Source organism: Alexandromys fortis, unplaced genomic scaffold, assembly GCF_014885135.2.
Source record: "Alexandromys fortis isolate MF-2015 unplaced genomic scaffold, M_Fortis_MF-2015_v1.1 scaffold_44, whole genome shotgun sequence".
Taxonomy (NCBI): Eukaryota; Metazoa; Chordata; class Mammalia; order Rodentia; family Cricetidae; genus Alexandromys; species Alexandromys fortis.
In genome coordinates, this window is record NW_026067921.1 from 551,933 (window position 1) to 573,653 (window position 21,721).

Below are 21,721 nucleotides of genomic sequence, written 5' to 3' on the forward strand. Positions count from 1 at the left end.
TTGTTTTGTTTTGTTTCCTCTGACCGGAGTGGGGGGGAGGCAGGCAACTAGGAGTGAGGGTGCAGCACCCTCACCCTGCCTTCCCGCCTTCCCTTAGCGGAGCCAGGAGTGGGAACTCCGGGACTGAGACCTTCCGAAGAAGGCCAAGTAACTTTCTGGAGTCAGTATAGCATGAAGTAAGACTCAGTACACACACACACACACACACACACACACACACCAAAGCAAAACAAAAACTTCCTCTTCGATTCCACTTTCTAAAACCTTGTCTAAAGGAGAAGTCAGCTTTCCAACTGAGGCAGAAAATAACACAGTCACCGTCTTTTAGTAAGACCAAAATGTTAGAAACTTTTTAAGCCCTTCAGAAAAGGGATTGGTTCAATAAATTGTGGAAAATTCGCCCTTGACAGCCTCAAAGAAAGTTTTAATAAGATTTTATATTAATATTTTAACATATGTTAAGTAGAGTAAGAAGACGTTAGATTTAAAACTGTAACATTTTTAAGCAGTTCTGCTTAAAACCATGCAGAGAAAAAAGAATTTTTAAAAAGTATTCTGAAGGGTTTAGAGTTAGTCTCTGGGTGGCTGTTTGCCCAGTAGCGTGTGTGTGTGTGTGTGTGTGTGTGTGTGTGTCTGTGTCTGTGTGTCTGTGTGTGTCTGTGTGTGTCTGTGTGTATACATGTGGGGGAAATCTAGTCAGTACCCTTTTTTCTCACCATCAGAACAGTGAAAGGTGTTAAATTAGTGCATTACAAAATTTAACCTGATTAAAGAAAATCTCCTCCTGTCATTCTAGCCAGATCAAAATCAACTCAACAAAAGGTTAATCTAAAGATAAACAAAATACAAAGCACAATGCATTCTTAGTTCTCTGGCTCCTTTATTTAAATCTGAAGTGTTCAAATACTTCATATGTAGAAGACATGCCATCACATGCTTCTAAAGCTTCATAACTGGCTTTGGAAAGAATTATTTTCAGAAGCAGGTTTTACATCTTTAGTGTGCCTGCCTTAATAATCTGGATGCATAGCTCACAATCACAAGGCTAGGGGAACCACACTGTCACGTGACTGCTTGATTACCTGAACAGTCCAAGGAGTTAATTACTTCTAGGCTGCAAATGTGCTGAACACAAACATGTGAAAACATACAGGCACTAGCAGCTTACATAAAGTGTGTGTGTGTGTGTACGGTATATTTGAAAGCATGTAAAATGTGTGGAAGAAAGAAGTTGTGTGGCTAGAGGAAATATGGATTAGGCAATTCCCCCCTCTTAACTATTCTCTAGATATTTGTTTTGTTTATTTGTTTGTTTTTTAATTAAATTTACTTTTTAAACAATCTTTTCTCATTTTACATATCTATTCCAGCTCCTCCTCCTGCTCCCCCTTACTTCCTCCCAGCCCCCATGCATTCCTCAGAGAGGGTAAGGCTGCCCAAGTGGTGTCAACAAAGTCTGACACATCACTTTGAGGCAAGACCAAGCCGACCCTCCCCCCTATATCTAGGCTGAGCAAGGTAGCCCTCCAATGAGAATGGGCTCCAAAATGCTAGTTCACGCACTAGGGATAAGTCCCGGTCCACTGCCAGTGTCCCCACAGACTGCCCAAGCCACACGACTGTCACCCACATTCAGTCGGCCTACTTTTGTCCTATGCAGGTCCCCTGCTATCAGTCCAGAGTCAGTGAGCTCCCACTAGCCCAGGTCAGCTGTTTCTATGGGGATCCCCATTATGATCATGACCCCTTTGCTCATATTATTGCTCCTCCTTCTCTTCGATTGGTTTCCAGAAGCTCAGTCCAGTTTTTAGTTGTGGATCTTTGCATCTGCTTCCATCAGTTGCTGGATGAAGGTTCTATGATGACAATTAAGGTAGTCATCAATCTGACTTCAGGGCAAGGCCGGTTCACACACCCTCTCCACTGTTGCTCAGGGCCTTAACTGGGGTCATTCTTGTGGACTCCTGAGAATTTCCCTGGTGCCAGGTTTCTCACTAACCCCATAATGGCTCCCTCATTCAAGATAGCTCAACTATGTTCATAGCAGCATTGTTTGTCATAGCCAGAACCTGGAAACAACTTAAATGCCCTTGACTGAAGAATGGATAAGGAAAGTGTGGTACATTTACACAATGGAGTACTATACAGCAGAAAAAATAATGACATCTTGAAATTTGTGGGAAAATGGATGGATCTAGAAAACATTATATTGAGTGAGGAGGCAGCACAGATCCAGAAAGACAAATATCATATGTACTCACTCATAAGTGGCTTTTAATCCTAAAGCAAAGAAAAACTAGCCTACAATTCACAATTCCAGAGAACCTAGACAACAAAGAGGACCCTAAGAGAGATATACATAGATATAATCTACATGGGAAATAGAAAAAGACAAGATCTCCTGAGTAAATTGGGAGCATGGGAACCAGGGAAGAGGGAAGAAGGGAAGGGGAGAGGAAGGGAGGGGAATGGAGAAAAATATATAGCTCAATAAAAACAATTTTTAAAAAAGGCATGAGCCACCACTGCCCAGCCAGGATCTGACCCTTTTAAACAGGGCCCATTGACACTACCAGTTCATAGACTATACCTTGGAAGAAGGGTCAGGGTTGTTCAAATGTCCCCATTCTTTCAGCTGCTGGGGGCTTGGCCTGCTATACTGGGTCCTAAGTCATAGCATTTGTTTTCCATCCTAGTATAAACATTCCCACTGTGACTGTCTCCAGAATGCCACACAAGGTGCAAGACCCAAAAGAGGTGAGGATGGCTAGGTGTGTGAGCTGCTCTGGGAAGGGCTGTATACCCCACTGGAGTTGGGTACCATGGTTACATATGGCTCAGACCATCATCCAATCTGGGTATGGTACCCACCAAAGTGTCCAAGAATGGACTGGGACTTTATTCTACAGTGTTTCCTTACAGTGTGTGCATGCACATTCATTCAGGCTGTCCTGTGCTGTTTCTATAGTTCTGAGTGGAACAGAACCTGAGCGTCAGAGATCAGGCATTAAGCCTCTAGTTAGCACATAAAATTTCCAAAACGAGTGTCCAGGTACTAGGCCCTAAAGTTGTGGTCCAAGCCATAGGAGACCCTCTTCGAAGTTCTTCCAGCATCATCCTAGAGACAATCTACCTCACTGGGCTTCTGTAGAACATTTTACAAATCTTCAAGTCAGTCTTCACAGAAATTCCAAGGTTGGCCCTGGCTGTTACAGAAGGGAAGCATGCCCAGAGAAGCAAAGGTGACTTCAGGAGTAAGGGAGGCTTAAATCATCCTTGCCTCCAAACAGTACTCTTTCTGAAGCACTCTGTAGCTTCTGTATTTGATCTGATAAAGGCAGGACTCCTCTTGTGATTCCCTCAGTCAGGGCTTCATCTGGACACCAGAGGGGGCCTGGCCAAGATTTTGGGTGTCCTCTGTGCTCTCCTTTAAAGGGCCCATGTACCTTATGTCCCAGCCTTTTCTGTATCTCTGCCCTTCTCTGAGTACACATCACAATGTCTGATGTCCTCCCTATCTGTGTACTTCTTCCCCTCACCCTGGAAACCTCCTTCTACCCGAATCAAAAGTATCCCACGCAGCCTTCTAGGCTAAGCCATGTCTCCTCTGTGGTGATGGGTCTCAGCCCATGGTGGAGAGGGTAAGTGACAAGATGCAGTGCCCATGTGTTGGTGGAGAAGCCTCCATTCATCTTCATGATAGAATTACCAGGAGCTGTAAAATTCTATGTGAATATGTATATGATGTATGCATTCCCAGTGTCCCACCCCCAGAAGTCCTGACTGAGTTGGTCTAGGTATGAACCTAGAGAGTTTAAAAACCCTTCCTATGGGATTCTTTGCAGTCTGTAATCACTGCCTTGTATTTTGTTCTAAGAAGAAAGGGGCATAAAACAATTAAAAATGAATGATATAAACCTTCTAAAGACTTAAGTCATTTCACAAGGCAGGACTTATATTATGGGGGAGCTAGCAGAGGTGGAGGCTACTTTGGGGGCAAGAAGAGGCAAATATATAAACATCCTACGCACAGCGCAGATAGAGCTTTCACAGAAGGCTGTTTACTGAAATAACTGAAGAAGGACTTGATATACGGGGGAGTCTAGAAAGCCTCTAGCAATGTCATCATTAAGTGAGCACGTCAGATAGTTAACAGTAGACTACTCCTAGCGGAGAAACTGCAGAAGGCACAGAGCACACAGTTGAGGGGAATGGCCAGATACTCCAAGTGGCTGTGATACATGAAGCAGGGACCATAGGAGAGGTGAGAACGGGTGAAGAGGTAGCCAGTGTGTTCTCAAGCCTTGTTCACAGGCTACAGAAGAACTGCAGTTTTTACTCTTGAGAGAAGGCCAGGGTTAAGCGGGAGAGCGGTGTGATCTCCACTATGAAGCACAGCAGGACTGGAGCCAGAGATAAACTGGGGAGAGGATGAAGGGAGGATGTTACCAGATAGGTACAGAGAAAGGACTAGAGAGAAATACGCAGATCTTTAGACCCAGGTGGTCAGAAACAATACGAGTGATTTCAATTTTCCTCACCTGTGCTTTCGCTCTTTGTTTTTAAAACATGGATCTGAGCCAGTCCCAATGGGGACCTGGAGAATAAACTGCAGTGGGAGGGGTAAACGGGAAATGAAGCAGTACAGTGTCCTACATTGAGCACAGCGGTGGCTCTCTAAGTGGTGCCCATCACAGGGAGCTGCAGGGTCGTCTAGGGTGCGCTCCATAAATCAAGAAAGTGCATGACTCAAGAAGGAAATCAGGTTACTGGATACCTGCCGTGGGCTTTGTAGAGGACAGAGGACGAAGGTATGTAAGTGCAGGGAGACCGGGAGTCGGAAAACATGAGTTGACTTTCTGTAAGTTGCTAACTTTGGGGTTTCTATCTCTCTCTCTCTCTTTTTTTTTTTTTTTTTTTTTTTTTTTTTTGAGTCTCAAAGAGATAGAATTCGATGTAAGGGCTTGGCCTTAGAGATAAATAGCACACAGAAAAGAATCTATCTTCCAATGAGATCCTTGTGTTCAGAAGTGTTTTGCTATGGTAATTATAAAGATAAGTAATTGCATGCTCCAGAAAAACCTACGGTATGAGTAGGAATTCTGTAAAATAGAGAAATATAGGAAGAATAAAATACAAAATCAGGGTCTAGAGATAAGGCTTTGTAGGAAGATATTCATCTAGCGTGAGTGAGGCCTAGGATGAATCCTTAGTGCGCACAAAATGTAACAAACAGCAAAACCCCCTGAAGTTCCGCCACCCAGAGAAAATAATAACTGTTCCTATTTTTATTCAAAAAGTTAGAACTACATTTTACATGTCATTTGATGCTTTTCTCTTAAAATTAACCTAGCCCAGGGGCCAGCAAAGCGGCTCAGTGAAAACAGAAAGGCTCTTGCTTCCAAACCTGAGGGTTTGAGTTCATTTCCCAGAGCCGCATGATAGAAAGAGAGAACCAAGTCCTGCACATTTTCCTTGACCTTTGCGTTTGACTTCTATACACGTGACTTGGCATATGTACAGGCATGCATACACCTGGCCATGCTAATAGCATTCAGGTGCTGAGGCAGGAGATTTTGAGGCAGAGTTCAAGACCAGTTTATAGTGTGTAGCGAGATACTGTCTCAGAAAAAAAAAAAAGGAAAGAAATAAAAGAAAGTAAGAAAAGGAAGAAAGGAGGAAAAAAGGAAGAAATAATAAAATGGAGGGGGGAACCTTTAGTAATCATTTTCAAAATCACATCATATTCTTTAAAAATATAAACTTAAGTAACACTATAGCATCGCATTCAGAGAAGCAACAAAACATTTAACCATTTTCCAGATGTGGAGCCTAACTGCTTTAAAGTTTGACACTTTATTATTAAATAGTCATACTCTTTCAGTGAAAGAGTTGGATCCATTTATATCATTATCAGACCATATTTGCTGTTGTTGTTATTATTTTTGAAACAGGGTTTCTCTGTGTAGCCTTGGCTGTCCTGGAACTCACTCTGTAGACCAAGCTGACCTCAAACTCAAATCTACCTGCCTCTGCTTCCCGAGTGCTGTGATTAAAGGTGGGTACCACCACCTACTGGCTATTGGCCATTTTATGCTGTCTCGCTGTTTGATTGTTGCATTTTGATCTCTTATAATACAAAATAAGTTTGTTTTTTCTCTCTCCAATGATCTGAAAACAACAGAAAAAATATCTACAGATTTTTGAGCAAAGGAGATTGCAACTCATTCATGGTGCCACAAAGGAAAGATAGTCTCAGACACTGCATTCTTTATTTTCTGTTCCTGCAAGAATTACTTGTTGATGAGCTGCAGAACCAGATCAGAAGAAAGAACTCATGTATGGAGTTGTGTTATAAAGTAAATAATGAATAGTAAATAATAAGCAAAACAATGAAGTTTAAAAATACTACTGTTGATTTCATTGGAAAATAATATAAAAGAGAAAAGGAATTTATGAATAGGTAACCATGATATTATAGTAAAATAATCATTATCTGGGATTTCAATTGTTTTGCTTATTTTTCTGTTGTTTTCAGATGTTTAATTCTGTGATGGAGAGTTCTGTGGCTAATCTTATTAATTCTTAGGTACCCTAGGAACTTAAAGTATCATGGAAATTTATGTGATGATCTATAACCTCAATCACACTGTCAGGAAATCGTCTTACAAATCTCATTGCTGCACATGTTCCAGCTGTGATGTCTGTGGTGGTCTCTCCCCCTCTGTTCTAGATAGAATGAGGGCTTGCGCTTGCTTGCCATGCCTTGTCTCTGCTCTTATGACGTCTACCTCTTGATTCTTTTTCTGTGAGCTTAGCTCATCATTGTGACTATGTTCTACTGTTTGCTCCCACTGGGCTTTAAATTCAACAATCGTATTTTTTCTTCTTTAAGGAACTGTTTCCTTCTGCACTGTTCATCAAAATCATTGCCTGATGATACCCAGATAAATCATCTCTGCTTTCTTCTGAGAAAGACATTTGTTCTAACACTCCAAAGGTTTTTATGTGTTGATCTACAGTGTATTATCGTAAGTCCAAAGAATACCTCTCATTGCCCATTCTTATAGATAGACTGTTCCATGTCTTATCTAATGCACACACAAGTAAAGTCAAAGGAAGTTAAAGTAGTTCTATGTGAATTCTTAGGCTTTTTTAAAAAAAATCTATTTATTTTGTCTGTGTAGTGATCAGAAGACAACTTTTGAAAGTAAGTTCTCCCCTTCCACCGTGTGTGTTCCAGGAATCAAACTCAGGTCATCAGGCTTGGTAGAAAGTGATTTCACCTGCTAAACCATCTTCCTGGACCCTATGTGAAATTTTAGATGCTCTGTTATTAGCAACGTGAGTGACTTTCAAGACATTTCCATCATTATCCTCCAGTAATATCTTTATCACCAACAGTCTGTGAAGGACCTGCTCCTTGTCAGATCCTTTGTTAAGAACTAAAGGGCAGTGGTGAGCCAGAGAGAGTCTTCCTCTGTCCTCAGTGGGTGGCTTGGAAGTCTGGGAGTAGCATGGCTGTAAATAGTACATGGACAATTGCCCCAAGAGCAGGAACTATGAGACCACCTTAGTATTTGAAGAAGTGAAAACAATGGTATTCATAAAAAAGTCCAGTAAGACCTGGAAGATACTAACCTACAGGGAGTAACCAAGTACTTCCTGGGCTCCAGCTTTGCCCAGTACCATGCAGAGCTGAGTAAGGGCAAAAGCTTCCTCAATGGCAAGGAGACAGATACCAGGAGAAAATTGTGGTTACTGTATTTCCGCATAGCTCATTACTCAAAAAGTAACTCATACAGAGTAGAAGGAAGAGAGGAAAGCTCCTAAGGAGGCCAAATGTGTGCAGAAAATGGAATGGGGGAGACAAAAGAGAAGGTGTTGAGGCCTCCTAAGCCAGGGAACCATGGCCACAGAGGGAAAGAAGTCCTTGGAGATCAGAGAGGGAGTGGAAAATTTGTCTCAGGTGTAAGGAGCAAGAAAAGAGGGTTTGACCAGGTAAGAGACTGAGGTGTAAAATAGGCAGAGTATCACAAAATCAGGGAGACACCAGAAAATGGGAGCCAGAGATGGGACCAGTGTGGAGAGGTAATGGTCCATGATACGGTTTGGTAGAGACACATTGGCAGATTCCAGGGGATAAGAACCATTCCACTTCCTCCCAGTCATCCTTCACCTAAGTGCTCGGCCCACCCAAGCTAATATAGACATAATGGTAGCAGGGATGCTAACAAAAAGTGCTCATATGTGTGCAAGTTATCTGTTGTGCATGGCAAACCACTTGAACAGAAAAATTATAAAACACAGCTAATGCAACAGTTACTGTTTTAGGTAAGAATTTTTGGTTCATGTAAATCGACCACACAGTAGACTGAGAATCAAATTCTCCAGAGCAGGTCAAGGTTGTCAGGCCTATAATGCAGCATTTGGGAGGCTGAGGGAACAAGACTGCCAGCCTAAGTCATAGAATGAGACCATGTTCTAAAACAAAAGCAAAGAAAAGGTATCCCATCAAAATTTCTTTATTGTTTCAACAGAAAGAGTTAGGTTTCAGCAGAGAATTCTAGCAGACACTACCTAAGCCACATGAACAAAGTCAACATTGCCAAGAAGGGGCAAAGGGGCATCGTGTACCTCTGAAGGAGGACATCAGGTCACTTTAGTGTTTCTGCCAGAATCTCAAATGAGAGACATTCCACAAAACAACTTGCCAGTAAACTTCTAAAGTGTCAAATTTAAATAAATAAATAAATAAATAAATAAATAAATAAATAAATAAATAAATAAAAGAAGAAGCCTGAGGAGATTTTAAGACCAGATCTGAAGATCTGACTGTATGCTGGATCCTACTCTGGGAAGCTGGTAAAATTTCAATAACTCTGTATAGTAAATATCCTGGTTTTGTTAACTGCTTTTGGGAGTCTGTCAGAGATCTTGCTTTTATGAAACTGAAGTAGAAGAACTAAGATGGGAAATGATGTGGGATTTCCCTCTGTATGATTGAATACCATTGATAACTAAAGAAACTGCTTTGGACCTATAGCAAGGCAGAACTTAGGTAGGCAGGGAAAGCTAGGCTGAATGCTGAGAGAAAGAAGGGCCGAATCAGAGAGAAGCCATGGAGCCGCCACCAGAGGCAGATGTGCTGAAACTTTGTGTAGGCCACAACCTCGTGGTGATGCACAGATTGCTAGAAATGGGCTAAATTAAGATGTAAGAGTTAGCCAATAAGAAGCTAGAGCTAATGGGCCAAGCAGTGATTTAATTAATACAGTTTCTGTGTGATTATTTTGGGGCTGAGTGGCCAGGAACCAACAAGCGGCCTCCTCCAACAGAAAAGTAACTATTTACAGCAACAATCACTTCGTACAGCTCTGTGGGTTCCCTAAACAAGTTGCTCAACAGCTCCATCTGGCCCTGCTCATGTGGCTAAGACCCTACACACTCAGCGCTCAAGCTAGGGGCCCACAGTTCTCCATCATGTAGCACCTCACCCTAAGAGCCTGGAAGGACTCCATATATGATATCCAGGGGCCATACTCATGAGGATTAAATGCTACAAGCCTCTGGAATACTCTCGCCCTTTTCAGTCTGATGGACAAAGCTCTTTCTAAGGCCAGCCTAGAATCATAGGGTGAGGGAGAGACCTCCCCTTTCTGTACTAGAAGCACTGAAGAATAGTGACTATATTTAATTCACCAAGTATGCTCCTTTCTAGAGTCTTCCCTCTGATGTCAAGGTCTCCTTGTACATTAGAATTTTAAATTAAAGGAAAGAGTTCATTAGGAGACTTATTTTCAAACCAATTGCAAAATACCTTTCATACTAAGATACAGCATATCTGTCTTATCTCTCATTGTATAAATGTACACTTTCCTAATGAGTTCCAGTTTTAAATATCTTTTGATGAGACTATTTACCACTTACAGATATTGTTCTGTTCATTCCTTAGAAACCTGGTCCTCACTCAACAATGTTTAGAGGTAGGGTATTTCAAAAGTGGCTAGGTCATTAGAGCTTTGACCTTGAGGATAGATTGTTGCAATCACAGAAGTGTTATAAAAATTGATTTCACCTCTCACACTTTCCCTTTCTTGCTCTTGCTGTCTGCTGCACTTGTCTTCAGTAAGAAAGGGCTCACTCAAAGCCAGCAGGGTGCTCTGCATGGGGTTTCCTCCAGAAATTTAGTGACCTAAAGAGCCAGTGCAATCCCATTCTTCATCACAATCTAATGATTCCAAGGTGCAACACAGTGCACTGAGGAGTGTTACTTATGGGATGTCTGTGGGTTTTGAGATTCCACTATAAATGCCTCCTATCACACTCTCTCAGGTACATGTTTTATAATTTTTTCTCTAAGTCTGCAGTTATTCTTTTGGTTCTGTTAAATGCTGTTCATGGGAGAAAATGTAATATATTTCAATTTATCAACATTTTCTTCCATAGATGGTGCTTACGCTTTTGTATTTAAAAGATCTTTGTCTAACATGAAGTTTTAAAGATTTTCCCTGTTGCTTTTTTAAGTTTTAAGCTCTAGATAGTAAATACAGGTATTTGATCTATTCTCATAGTTTTATATAAAATTTGTAATATGAATTACATATGATTTATCTGTTGATGAATTTTCAATTGTTTTAGTCCTTGTCAAAAGATTACAGAGCTCATCTCTCTGAACTGTGTAATTGGGGGTTGGGACAGAGATGCAAATGATTGCTGGGCAATGCTAAAAATGTTCCCACTTGGCACCAGGCCTTGGATTTCCACCTGACCCCTAACAGTCAAGTAAGTAGGTTCAATCATAGATACAAGCTGACCCTGGGACGCACTAGGCCTGCTGTGGTTACTGTTTGACACTGTGGGTAAAAAAAAAATGAGATTATTTTATAACCTCTGAGGTTTGAAACTACTACTCCAAGCAGCTTGTGGGAACATATCCTTTACTTGTAATAGATAAATAGATTTTTGAGTGGACAGATAGAGGTAAAGAAAGAAGAAAAGGAAGATGGATAGATATATGGATAAATCAAAGATATATATCTGAATCAAAGGATGGTCAGATAGACAGGTTGACTGATGTATGGTAAGAGGAACTGTAGAAGATGGATGTGTGGAAGACACATGGGCAGGAGTGTGGAGTCTTAGTGAAAAGGTCTAAGGGCGATGGATGGGGTGGAAAGGCTGGGTGATAGGAACACAGTTGCACAGAGGGACGACAGGGTAAATTCCATCTCTCACCTGACCTGATGCTCAGCTCTGGCCTCTCACAGGGAGTTTCCTGGTCCCCTACATCATCATGCTCATCGTAGAGGGGATGCCGCTCTTGTACCTGGAGCTGGCTGTGGGGCAGCGCATGCGGCAGGGCAGCATCGGTGCCTGGAGGACCATCAGCCCCTACCTCAGTGGTGTCGGTATGTGGGATCCTTTTCAGTTCCTCTGACAGAGACTGGTATGTTCCTGGGTATGACAGGCGTGCAGGTTGCAGTTCACCTGTGGTTGGATGAACTGACAGCCCAGGGAGGGCTACCATTGAACTTGGGTAGAGAGGGCCCTGGATTCTGACCCTCATATGGAACCCCACCCCCGAGGGAAATTCCCACCTTCGGGCATCTCTACTCAGGACCTCAGCTTGAGAGTCTGTGAATGACTGGACTTGGCTGCCCGGCACAGAAGCATTCATTCAGTTCCAGCTCCTACTACCTGGGAATATACACAACTGTCCCCTGCTTACTGAAAATGGCATGGCTATGTGAGCTTGTTCATCTTTCCCACACCACTTAGGGGCTTTGGAGCACCATGGTGATGCGTGTATGCAGAAGCCGAGGCATCTATGCATGCCAGGTGTGACCCACTGCACCCTTCCAGAGTGACCTTCAGTCATTATCTTCCGGTGCCAGGATGTGATTCTCCTGTTTTGTGATGGCACAGAGTCCAGGGCCATCAGTGGCCATAAACGTTCCGTGCACTTTCATGTCCCAGAAAGGGAAGCAGATAGAATATCTCAGGGATGAAGAAGGGTCAATTTGATAAGATATAGTGCAGCTCTAGAAGAAGTGTGTCAGGGGTGTTAAGAGTCATCTTCAAACTGCCTCCTCCCAGTGAAGAGGTCTAAAGGCCATCCCAGAGTGCTGAGGCAGCACTGCACATTGGGAAGACAAGGGAGGCTGCCTGGCCCCTTGAGCACTGACACCCGGATACTGGCAAGAATTCCCAGTTGGGTTAGAGAGCTGCTATTTGATGATATCGATACTGGTATAGTCCGCCACACCCAAAGTTAACAACTTATAGCTCTTGATTATGTGTGGGATAACAAAGGTTGGCTGTGTGAGTCCACTTGAGAGGCAGACTCTCCCCTTTTCACAGTGCTACTGTAGGACCCGCATAGGTCATACCAGGTTGGAGGTAGGGGTTGTCTGTCTACTTCATATCTTACTGCTGACACATAGATGGGGTTGGCTCCAGTGATTCAGCCTCCAAAAGGAGCAAGTATCATATCAGGCATGTGGCTGGCACTTCTCCATAGCTCTACTGGGTAGTTTTGAGCCAGCTCTGAGCTTCAGTTTGCTCTTTGAAAAGACAATACTGTTGTGAGAACCAACAGCACACAAAATACTGAGCCCAGGACCTGACACTTAGCTGTCAAAAAACTATCATTAGTCTCCCGCCTCAGGTGATGAGTGGTTAGGAAGAATAACCCCTAGGAAGAGGTCATAGGTATGGTATCAGGTCTAATAAGAACCTGAAGGAAAAGTGTTTCTGTTTGGGGATGTCACCATAGTTCTGTCACTCAAGGGCCGCTGTTAAATCCCATACATCTGATCTTCATCACGGCCCTCCGCTTGCTTACAGGTGTTGCTAGTGTGGTGGTCTCCTTCTTCCTCTCCATGTACTACAACGTCATCAATGCCTGGGGCTTCTGGTACCTCTTCCACTCCTTCCAGGTGAGCCAAACTCTGGCCAGAGCAGAAGCAGAAAGGGTAGAGGATGCAGGGTCACTCACCAAGTGACGGAGGATGAGAACACCAGCCTGTGGGAACCTTCACAGTAAGGGGAGAGGGTGAGGGAAGACAGACACCTCAAACCAAGCAGGGACATCAGAATCTGGATCTGGATCCACTACTTGCACACTGTAAGCCACATTGTGCAGCTGTCCGTGTATGTACGTTTCTGAGGGGCGGGGTCAACAGCACCCTCTGGAATATCTATGGGAAGTGTCCCGAAAACATCACAAACCAGCTCATGACAGACTCAGGAGAAAGTCTCTGGTGGGGACTTATGGTGATGACGTCACCATTCCAACAGGTCTGAGATGATTATTTCTCCTCTTGTCCCATGTCCCCCTCTCCCCCTGTCATTGTCACTTGTCCTTCCATCTTCGAGCTCTAGGCTGACCCTGAAGACCCCAAAAATCGCCTAGAAGGAACAACGCCACTCTAACACAATTGGAGCTGTTTTCAATGGCAAACATTTTAAACTGCATTATCCAAATTCGTGTTGCTGATATTCTGGAAGGGTCTAGGCACTGTCGAAAATAAATAGAAGAACCATAATTCCACACTGAGAGCTGGTCTCATAATTCCACACTGAGAGCTGGTCTTTATGCAAAGATAGAAATCTTCCTCTCCACCACTCATGATCTGTTCCCCGACCTTCAGCCTTTGCACTCTCGGGGACTCTAATTTCACTGCCTCCACTCCTCTTCTAGCAGCTGCCTCCATCTTAGCCTCTTTCCAAGTGGAAAAAGAGAAGGACCTAGAAAGTACCATTTTAGTATCCATGCATTCCACAGGTTGGTGGACTGCCCCCAACCCTGCTTGAGATAATGACACAGTCGACCTTCACATACACTTCTGTGGGCCAGGCATGTCCCTGAAACATATAGATCTACACTCGCATGATCATACACTCCACATGAGAGCTTTTTCCAACCCCACAAGCATCAATCTACTTTACAGGATTCTACTTCATGGGGTGGGAGTAGGGGTTGTTCGCAGCAGGTCCCTTTAACCAAGCAAATGTATGGACCTTATCTTTACCTTCTAATGCAGATGAAGGGAGGAGAGAACTGAAAATTTCTCAGTTGTTCCATTGAACCAGTTCGTACACGCCCCAGAGCTTCTTCATGTAGCATGTACATTGGCAGGAACATTCAAAAACCTGATGTCCAATTCATCTCAAGCAAAATATTCTGGGTATAGCCAAGGTAGCCCCAGGTTCGCAGTCACACATGTGAAACAGAGTGAGCTGGAGCGTCCGCAGCAGAGGGTCCAGAGAATGAACTAAGTGTTCTTTCGGCTAGGCAAGGCAACTGAGCTTCTGAGGGCTTCTGTTTCTTGGCTGGGACCTACTACTGGTTTTCATCAGTTACCAATGTCTCCCTCCTGTGGTCTCTTTGTCCAAATGGACTTACCATTCCATGATTCTAATACAAGTACCTACCCAGTTTGATGGTTTTGTTTAAGTTTTATCTTATTTATTTTATGTGTGTAGGTGTTTTGTCTGCATGTCTATGTACTAGGTGCATGCCTGGTGCCCGCAGAGGCCAGGAAAGGGTGTCAAATCCCCTAGAACTAGAGTTACAAATGGTTGTGAGCCATCACATGGGTGCTGGGACTCTAATCTGGGTCTTCTGGAAGAACACTTAACGAGTTAGTACTCGTAACTAGTGAGCCGTCTCTCTAGCCCTACATCTGGTTTTGAACAGAGCCAAGAGGTAGCTACAAAGATCTGGAAAGTCTAGGTCTGGAAGCCTCTGTTCCACTGTACTCTTGCCTAAAGCAAGCCAGGCTAGCCCATATGTACAGGACAAGATACAAAGCCTCCTGTCAACCACCCTCCCCAGTCCTTGGCCTTCCCCTTACCTCTACATCGATCCTCACTTCATTCCAAAGGATCCCCTGCCGTGGTCTGTCTGCCCACTGAATGGTAACCGCACGGGCTATGACGAGGAGTGTGAAAAGGCCACGTCAACTCAGTACTTCTGGTACAGGAAAACACTCAACATTTCGCCATCCATCCAGGAGAACGGAGGAGTGCAGTGGGAGCCAGCACTGTGCCTCACCCTGGCCTGGCTGATGGTGTATCTGTGCATCCTGAGAGGCACCGAGTCAACTGGCAAGGTGGGCTGGGGAGTGAGATGATGCTGCATCTGGGTGAGTGGATGAGTAGCTCCTCAGCCCTGGCCTTGATCAACGCCAGGGGCTGTCTCTTGCGGTCCAGAAGTAGAGGCTCACTGGATCAGAAGGTATGGATGGTGTTATTGGCATGTTCCTCTACTAGCTGACAGTGAAGTGGTTAAAGTTGTGACGTCTGAAATGAGATGCCCCAGCTAGCTCTCAAACTCAGCTACACCAGGGCATTTCTTGGAGATCTTAAAACATCTGACAATTTAGTCCTTCCCCTTCAAATGCCAGATTATTATTCTGGGGGGGGGGGACCTCAATATGGAGAGATGAGCCAGCAGAAATAACTTTATTGTGTGCTTGTATTCGGGATCTCATTTTGAAGTACTTTCAGGGACTCAATGACACACAAAACTGTTGGATTCTTCCCTGGTTTGTTTGGTTTTGTTGTTGTGTGATTTGGGGTTTTGCCTTTTATTTTGAAAGTGTCTCCTTATGTAGTTCATGCTGGTCTGAAACTCATTGTACAGCTCAAACTGGCCTCAAACTCAGTGATCCTCCTGACTCCATCTTCTGAGTGTTGGGATTGTAAACCACAGATGTGCCACAATCCTGGCTTAGGCCTTTTATCTGCCTAAGCCCTATCTTTCTGTTGGATGCCCAGGTCTCCTCCTTCTAGAGATGATATATCGGCTGTATCTCCCTCACCTGTACCTGTCTCAAACTGGAATAAATTCTCCATACTCAGCTATGCTACAAAGCAAATTCACAGAAGATCACATTCCCGCAGTATCTTATTCTTTTAACAGCACCTCAGAATAGATACATGATGACACTCAGAAAAGGCATAGATAAGGTGAAGTGATCTTCCCAAAGACCACAGTAGGGGACAGCAGAGTCAGGACAGAGCCCAGATTTACTCCAGGACTTTCCATCCTATTGGTGGCATGCCCCATGAATGTTCTCTCTGTCTTTTGTGACTTAATCACTTGCAATTTTTCTTCTTATGAGAATCCCACAAGCCCTTAGATCTCACTCTCCTGATCACATGAGCTTCCTTCTCCAGCACTGACATGGTTTTTTTCCCATGAAGCATTAGGCTTAGAACAACCTATGTCATCAAGATGCTGCACAGCAATCCCAGTGCTGTGCCTGGTATGACATTTTACATTGGCTTCTAAGTCCCCAGAGCGGTAAGCATCTTAGCCCCAAGCACTTTGTCTCACAACTGAGCAGAAGAATCAGGGTGCTCTTTCTCAATTAAGCTCAGACCCTGTAGCATCTGCTCTGGTCCAACCTAGACCAAGCATGATCCAAAAGATCTAAGGGCGAGGTCTGTACCCTTGAATATTAAAGCAGTCTTTTTGTCTCCATGCCTCTTATAATTGTGAAATTAGGGAGAGCCGGGACACGACACCATAGCAATCCTCACCACCTGTTTTCTCTGCTGATCCTGTGACCCCCTTCCCTGACAGAAATATCCCAGTAGTTCCATGTGTAAAGACTGCCTTTTCCTTTTCCCTTGAAATCTCTTTTATTCTGCCATGAATATTTACTTATCGGCCAGAACTTACTTCTCATGATAGGTTAAGCTAGATCCCAGCCATCTTTTCCTTCTAGAAAAAAGGAAGAAGGGAACTCCAGAAAACCTGTAAGGAACATGGTCCATGGAAAATCCCAGAGCTTGCCCTGAGTGTCCTCAGTACAAAATCCTATCAGTTCTATCTATTGTATTTGTTGTGGGTACTTTCTTCCATACACTGCTTCCTATCTGTGGGCATGCCTAGCCAGGCTCCTCTCAGATCCCATCCTGGAAAGCAGGCTCTGCCCCAAGCCACTGAACTGATTTCCCTGTTAGAGAAAATACAGATCTTGTAAGTGATTGGTCGTCCTTCTTGGGACTTCAGAAATCTCAGAGCCAAATTTGGCTCAAATACTGAACAGAGAGGACTCATACGTTGTGTGGGCTCCTTCAGTCTTATTTTAGAGACAGAGGGGTTGGAAGAGTAGGAAAGAAGAAATGGGAACCTGTTGCCTCTAATCCATTAAAGAAGAAATTTTATGGTGGCAACAGATATGGGCAGCCAAGTCCCACGCTGCCTTTCCCAGACCACAGACCCCGTGTCCTACTCAGGATTAGCGTCACCTGCAGCTCTTCAGCAGCTGTGGATGCAGCCTAAACACCAAAGAAGTAAGATGTTTATGGGGATGGTTATCTGTCCTGCCATTCCTACCTCTCCAGCAGTCTTATTCTGTTCCTGGATGCCCACAGGTGGTCTACATCACTGCATCAATGCCTTACTGTGTACTTATTATCTACCTGATCCGTGGCCTCACACTCCATGGAGCCACCAATGGCCTGATGTACATGTTCACACCTAAGGTATGGGCTGCAAGGGAAGGGGACTGTCTGTTTCTGGGATGCCTGGGAGGAAAGAGAAAGGGGGTAAGATCTGTAATCAGCAGGTCTGGTGTGAGTCCAAGACTGAGCCAAAGGCTATGGATATCCTGGGGGCCCAAACTTCCTCCTTAGACAGGTCATCCCAAGTCCTGTATGTTCTTAACATTAAATCCTCTGTCCATCCCCCCCTGCTGCCCTCACTGCCCCTGATGACTAGTGCCTGTGCCTTCCTTCTGGTCTTCCTTCTCCGGTTCTCACCCAAAGCCCTGTTCGTTCTGTCCACTGAGCCAGGCATCACTCCAGTCTGTAGTGGGAGGCTGCTTGTTGGTTCCCAGCCACCCAGCTAGCTCAGCAGGTAGAGCATGAGATTCTTAATCTCAGAGTCATGGGTTTGGGCCCCACATTGGGCATCACCAGTCATCTTCCTTACCTTCCATAGACCCTTTCCCTCTAGGTTGCCCCTCTTTACGTTTTTCTCTCCAGTCACCTTCACTGGTGTTCTTCAGTGGGAGTGCTATCGCATTTGGAGTAAGGCACACTCTTGGTTTAACAAATCTTGTGGCTAGAATCAGATGACTGTAGCACCTATCAAAATGTACATCCTTGTTGCAAAAGCCATAAGAGTCAGTGCTGGAGTCAACTCAGACTTGACTCCACATCCAGGTCACATTGCCAAAATTTCTGTGTGTTAAGACCAGTGCAGTGCCTGGCTAGTGACTGAGAGGTTCCATGTGTTGGATTATTAGACTGGACAATATTCACTTGCACTCTCCATGGGTAGGGTGCCATAGAAGGCATGAGAGAAAGACTGCTGAGTAGTTTACCTGCCAGGGAAGACACTAGAGATAGTCTGGGACAGAGACATGGACTCCAGCCACAAGCCACACTGACCGCCTGTGTGTTAGAAGTAATTTCCTCTCCATCTCTGAGCCTCCGTCCTTTAGGAGGGAGAGTTTGGGATTAGAGCCTAGGATTCCTCAGCCCTATCCCTACTGGCCTTCTAGATGGAACAGCTAGCCAACCCCAAGGCCTGGATCAATGCAGCCACGCAGATCTTCTTCTCACTGGGCTTGGGGTTTGGCAGCCTGATTGCCTTTGCCAGCTACAACGACCCCTCCACCAACTGCCAGAAGCATGCCATCATTGTGTCCATCATCAACAGCTCCACCTCCATATTCGCCAGCATTGTGACCTTCTCCATCTATGGCTTCAAGGCCACCTTCAACTATGAAAACTGCTTAAACAAGTGAGTCTAAGTTGTCCCTCATTACCTTCGGTCTCAAGAGGGAAGGCAAGGCTCCAAAGTTCTGAGCTGGAAGGGTGACTGGGAAGGACTGGGTTCCCAGAAGTCAAGGGGTAGACTAAAGACACCAGTGTTGAGGTCTACAGTGTGAAGTTCAGTTCTTTTCTCAACTTCATAATTACTGCACTAGAAACTGGGGGTCCAAAAAGTTAAAGCCTGCTTTTCAGGGAATAGGCAGTTTAAAGTGGTCATTGCACTTAGCAGAGAGGGACATTCAGAAAAGAAAATTGTCAATGTCATAGGTCCTATTCCCCATCTCAAGTGTAACCAAGACCTCTCTAGCCAAGTCCCAGAGACTACAGTTTACTGTCTTTAGTGTCCCTCCAAACAGAGGACCATCTTTCAGATGCTAAGATGTTCAGTAGAGTGGTCACTTATAAAAGTAGCCATCTCTAAGTAAGGACTGTAATGGAACTCAGTATAAATGCAAATAATTTAATTTGCACAGTGATATAAAATTAAGTTTAAGAATTCCAAGCCATAATTAACTCCCAAAGGGAGGCCTTACCCTCTTTTAGGAGTAGATGGGGGGTTGGGAGGTAGGTGGGGGAGTGGGAGGAAGGGAGGGATGGGGAATTATGGTTGGTATGTAAAATAAATTTAAAAAAATGAAGTACAGACCTAAACAGAGAACTCTCAACAGAGGAATCTAAAATGGCTGAAAGACACTTAAGGAAATGTTCAACATCCTTAGTCATCAGAGGAATGCAAATAAAAACAACTCTGAGATTCCATCTTACACCTGTAAGAATGGCCAAGATCAAAAACACTGATGACAACTTATGCTGGAGAGGTTGTGGGGTAAAGGGAACACTCCTGCATTGCTGGTGTGCAAGCTGGTACAATGCCTTTGAATGTCAGTGTGGTGATTTTTCAGAAAATTAGGAAACAACCTTCCTCAAGACCCAGTAATACCACTTTTGGGTATATATCCAAAGGATGCTCAATCATGCCACAAGGACATATGCTCAGCTATGTTCATAGCAGCTTTGTCATAGCCAGAACCTGGAAACAACCTAAATGCCCCTCGGCCAAAGAATGGATAAGGAAAATTTGGTACATTTACACAATGGAGTATTACACAGCAGAAAAAAAATCTTGAATTTTGCAGGCAAATGAAAGGAGCTAGAAAACATCATTTTGAGTGAGGTAACCCAGACACAGAAAGACAATTATCACATGTACCCATTCATAAGTGGTTTTTAAACATAAAGCAAATAAAACAGGCTCCAAATCATAATCCCAGAGAACTTAGACAACAATGAGGACACTACGAGAGACTTACATAGATCTAATCTACTTGGGAAGTAGAAAAAGACAAGCTCTCCTGAGTAAATTGGGAGCCTGGGGACCTTGGGAGGAGGGCTGAAGGGGGAGGGGAGAGGCAGGGAGGAGAGCAGAGAAAAATGTAGAGATCAATAAAAATAAAAAATAAAAAAATAAATTTAAAAATATAAATTAAAAGAAAAAGAATTCTAAGCCAAATGTAGTGGTGCATGCCTTTAACGTAGCTATTCTGGAGGCAGAGGCAAATGAATCTCTAAGTCTGAGACTAGCCTGGTCTACACAATAAACTTCAGGACAGCCAAGATTGCATAGTGGGACCCTGTCTGAGAATAAGTAAAAATATTTAAGTGATTCTAAATTTATTTCCAAGCAGTTCCTCAATGGTATTGGCCACATTCAAGGACTGTCACCAACAATGGTTAATAATCTGGCTATGAAGTATTGAATACTTCGAGCATCCCACCCAGTCTCATCAGAGGCCACTTACCCAGGTGTTAAATATCCTGTCCGGAGGTAGTTTCTGTCCTCTCCTCTGCTCAGGCATCCAGAGTTGTTCTTCCTACCAACTTTCCTCACTGGGCAGGAAGGAAGAGGGAAGAGGCTGCCCACAGTCCTCCCAGGTGTTAGGACCAGTAGCTCCTTAGTCATGAAGGTCAAGATGATGGTCTGCTCTGCAGGGTGATTCTGCTGCTGACCAATTCTTTTGACCTTGAAGATGGCTTTCTGACAGCCAGCAACCTGGAGGAGGTGAAGGACTACCTGGCATCTACCTACCCAAGCAAGTACAATGATGTGTTCCCGCAAATTAGGAACTGCAGCTTGGAATCAGAGCTGAACACGGTAAGAGGCCTGGGAAGTGTGGGGACTGCCTCTCTCTCCACACAGTTCCTAATGACCTGGAAGAGAATGGTTAAATAGTATTCATATCCTGGATCATTTTAAAGAACTATTGCAATAAAGTCGAGAGTGCCGCTATATCCTTGACCCAATGTTTTTATTAAGTTCCTTTGCAATAATAACTAATTGTGATTTTATTTGTACCTCATTGAAGATTAATAATGCTAACTTTTTGTTCATATATTTGCTGGCTACTTGTATCTGTCCAAAAATTTTTTAGATGGCCAGGCGATGGTGGCGTGCACTTTTAATCCAGCACTCAGGAGGCAGAGGCAGGAAGATCTTTGTGAGTTCAAGAACAACCTGGTCTACAAGAGCTAGTTCCAGAACAGGCACCAAAACTACACAGATAAACCTTGTTTTTTTTTTTTTAAAAAAAAAATAGATGTGGCTGGGTGATGGTGGCACGCAATTTTAATGCCAACACTCAGGAGGAGTTTGCGGCCAGCCTGGTCTACAAGAGCTAGTTCCAGAACAGGCACCAAAACTACACAGATAAACCTTGTTTTTTTTTTTTTAAAAAAAAAATAGATGTGGCTGGGTGATGGTGGCACGCAATTTTAATGCCAACACTCAGGAGGAGTTTGCGGCCAGCCTGGTCTACAAGAGCTAGTTCCAGGACAGGCACCAAAGCTACAGTGAAATCTTGTCTCAAAAAAAAAAAGTTCAATATATTTATTTTATTTGACATGTATAAATATTTTGCTTGCA

General features: G+C 43.8%; 1 protein-coding gene across 6 annotated transcripts in view; it reads left to right on the forward strand.

Annotated features, from left to right (window-relative positions):
* Slc6a20 (solute carrier family 6 member 20) overlaps positions 1 to 21,721 on the forward strand; it is an 82,493-nt gene that overhangs the window by 787 nt on the left and 59,985 nt on the right. The window contains exons 2-8 of one of the 6 annotated variants that reach the window (XM_050141431.1): positions 2,697 to 2,757; positions 11,271 to 11,411; positions 12,850 to 12,941; positions 14,892 to 15,119; positions 17,395 to 17,505; positions 18,528 to 18,769; positions 20,791 to 20,953. In XM_050141431.1, coding sequence (XP_049997388.1) covers positions 2,697 to 2,757; positions 11,271 to 11,411; positions 12,850 to 12,941; positions 14,892 to 15,119; positions 17,395 to 17,505; positions 18,528 to 18,769; positions 20,791 to 20,953 — 1,038 coding nt within the window. Of the gene's footprint in view, positions 1 to 2,696; positions 2,758 to 3,538; positions 4,812 to 6,462; positions 7,032 to 11,270; positions 11,412 to 12,849; positions 12,942 to 14,891; positions 15,120 to 17,394; positions 17,506 to 18,527; positions 18,770 to 20,790; positions 20,954 to 21,721 lie in introns of those variants that run through there. The other 5 variants (XM_050141434.1, XM_050141433.1, XM_050141432.1 and 2 more) reach the window with 5 other exon arrangements.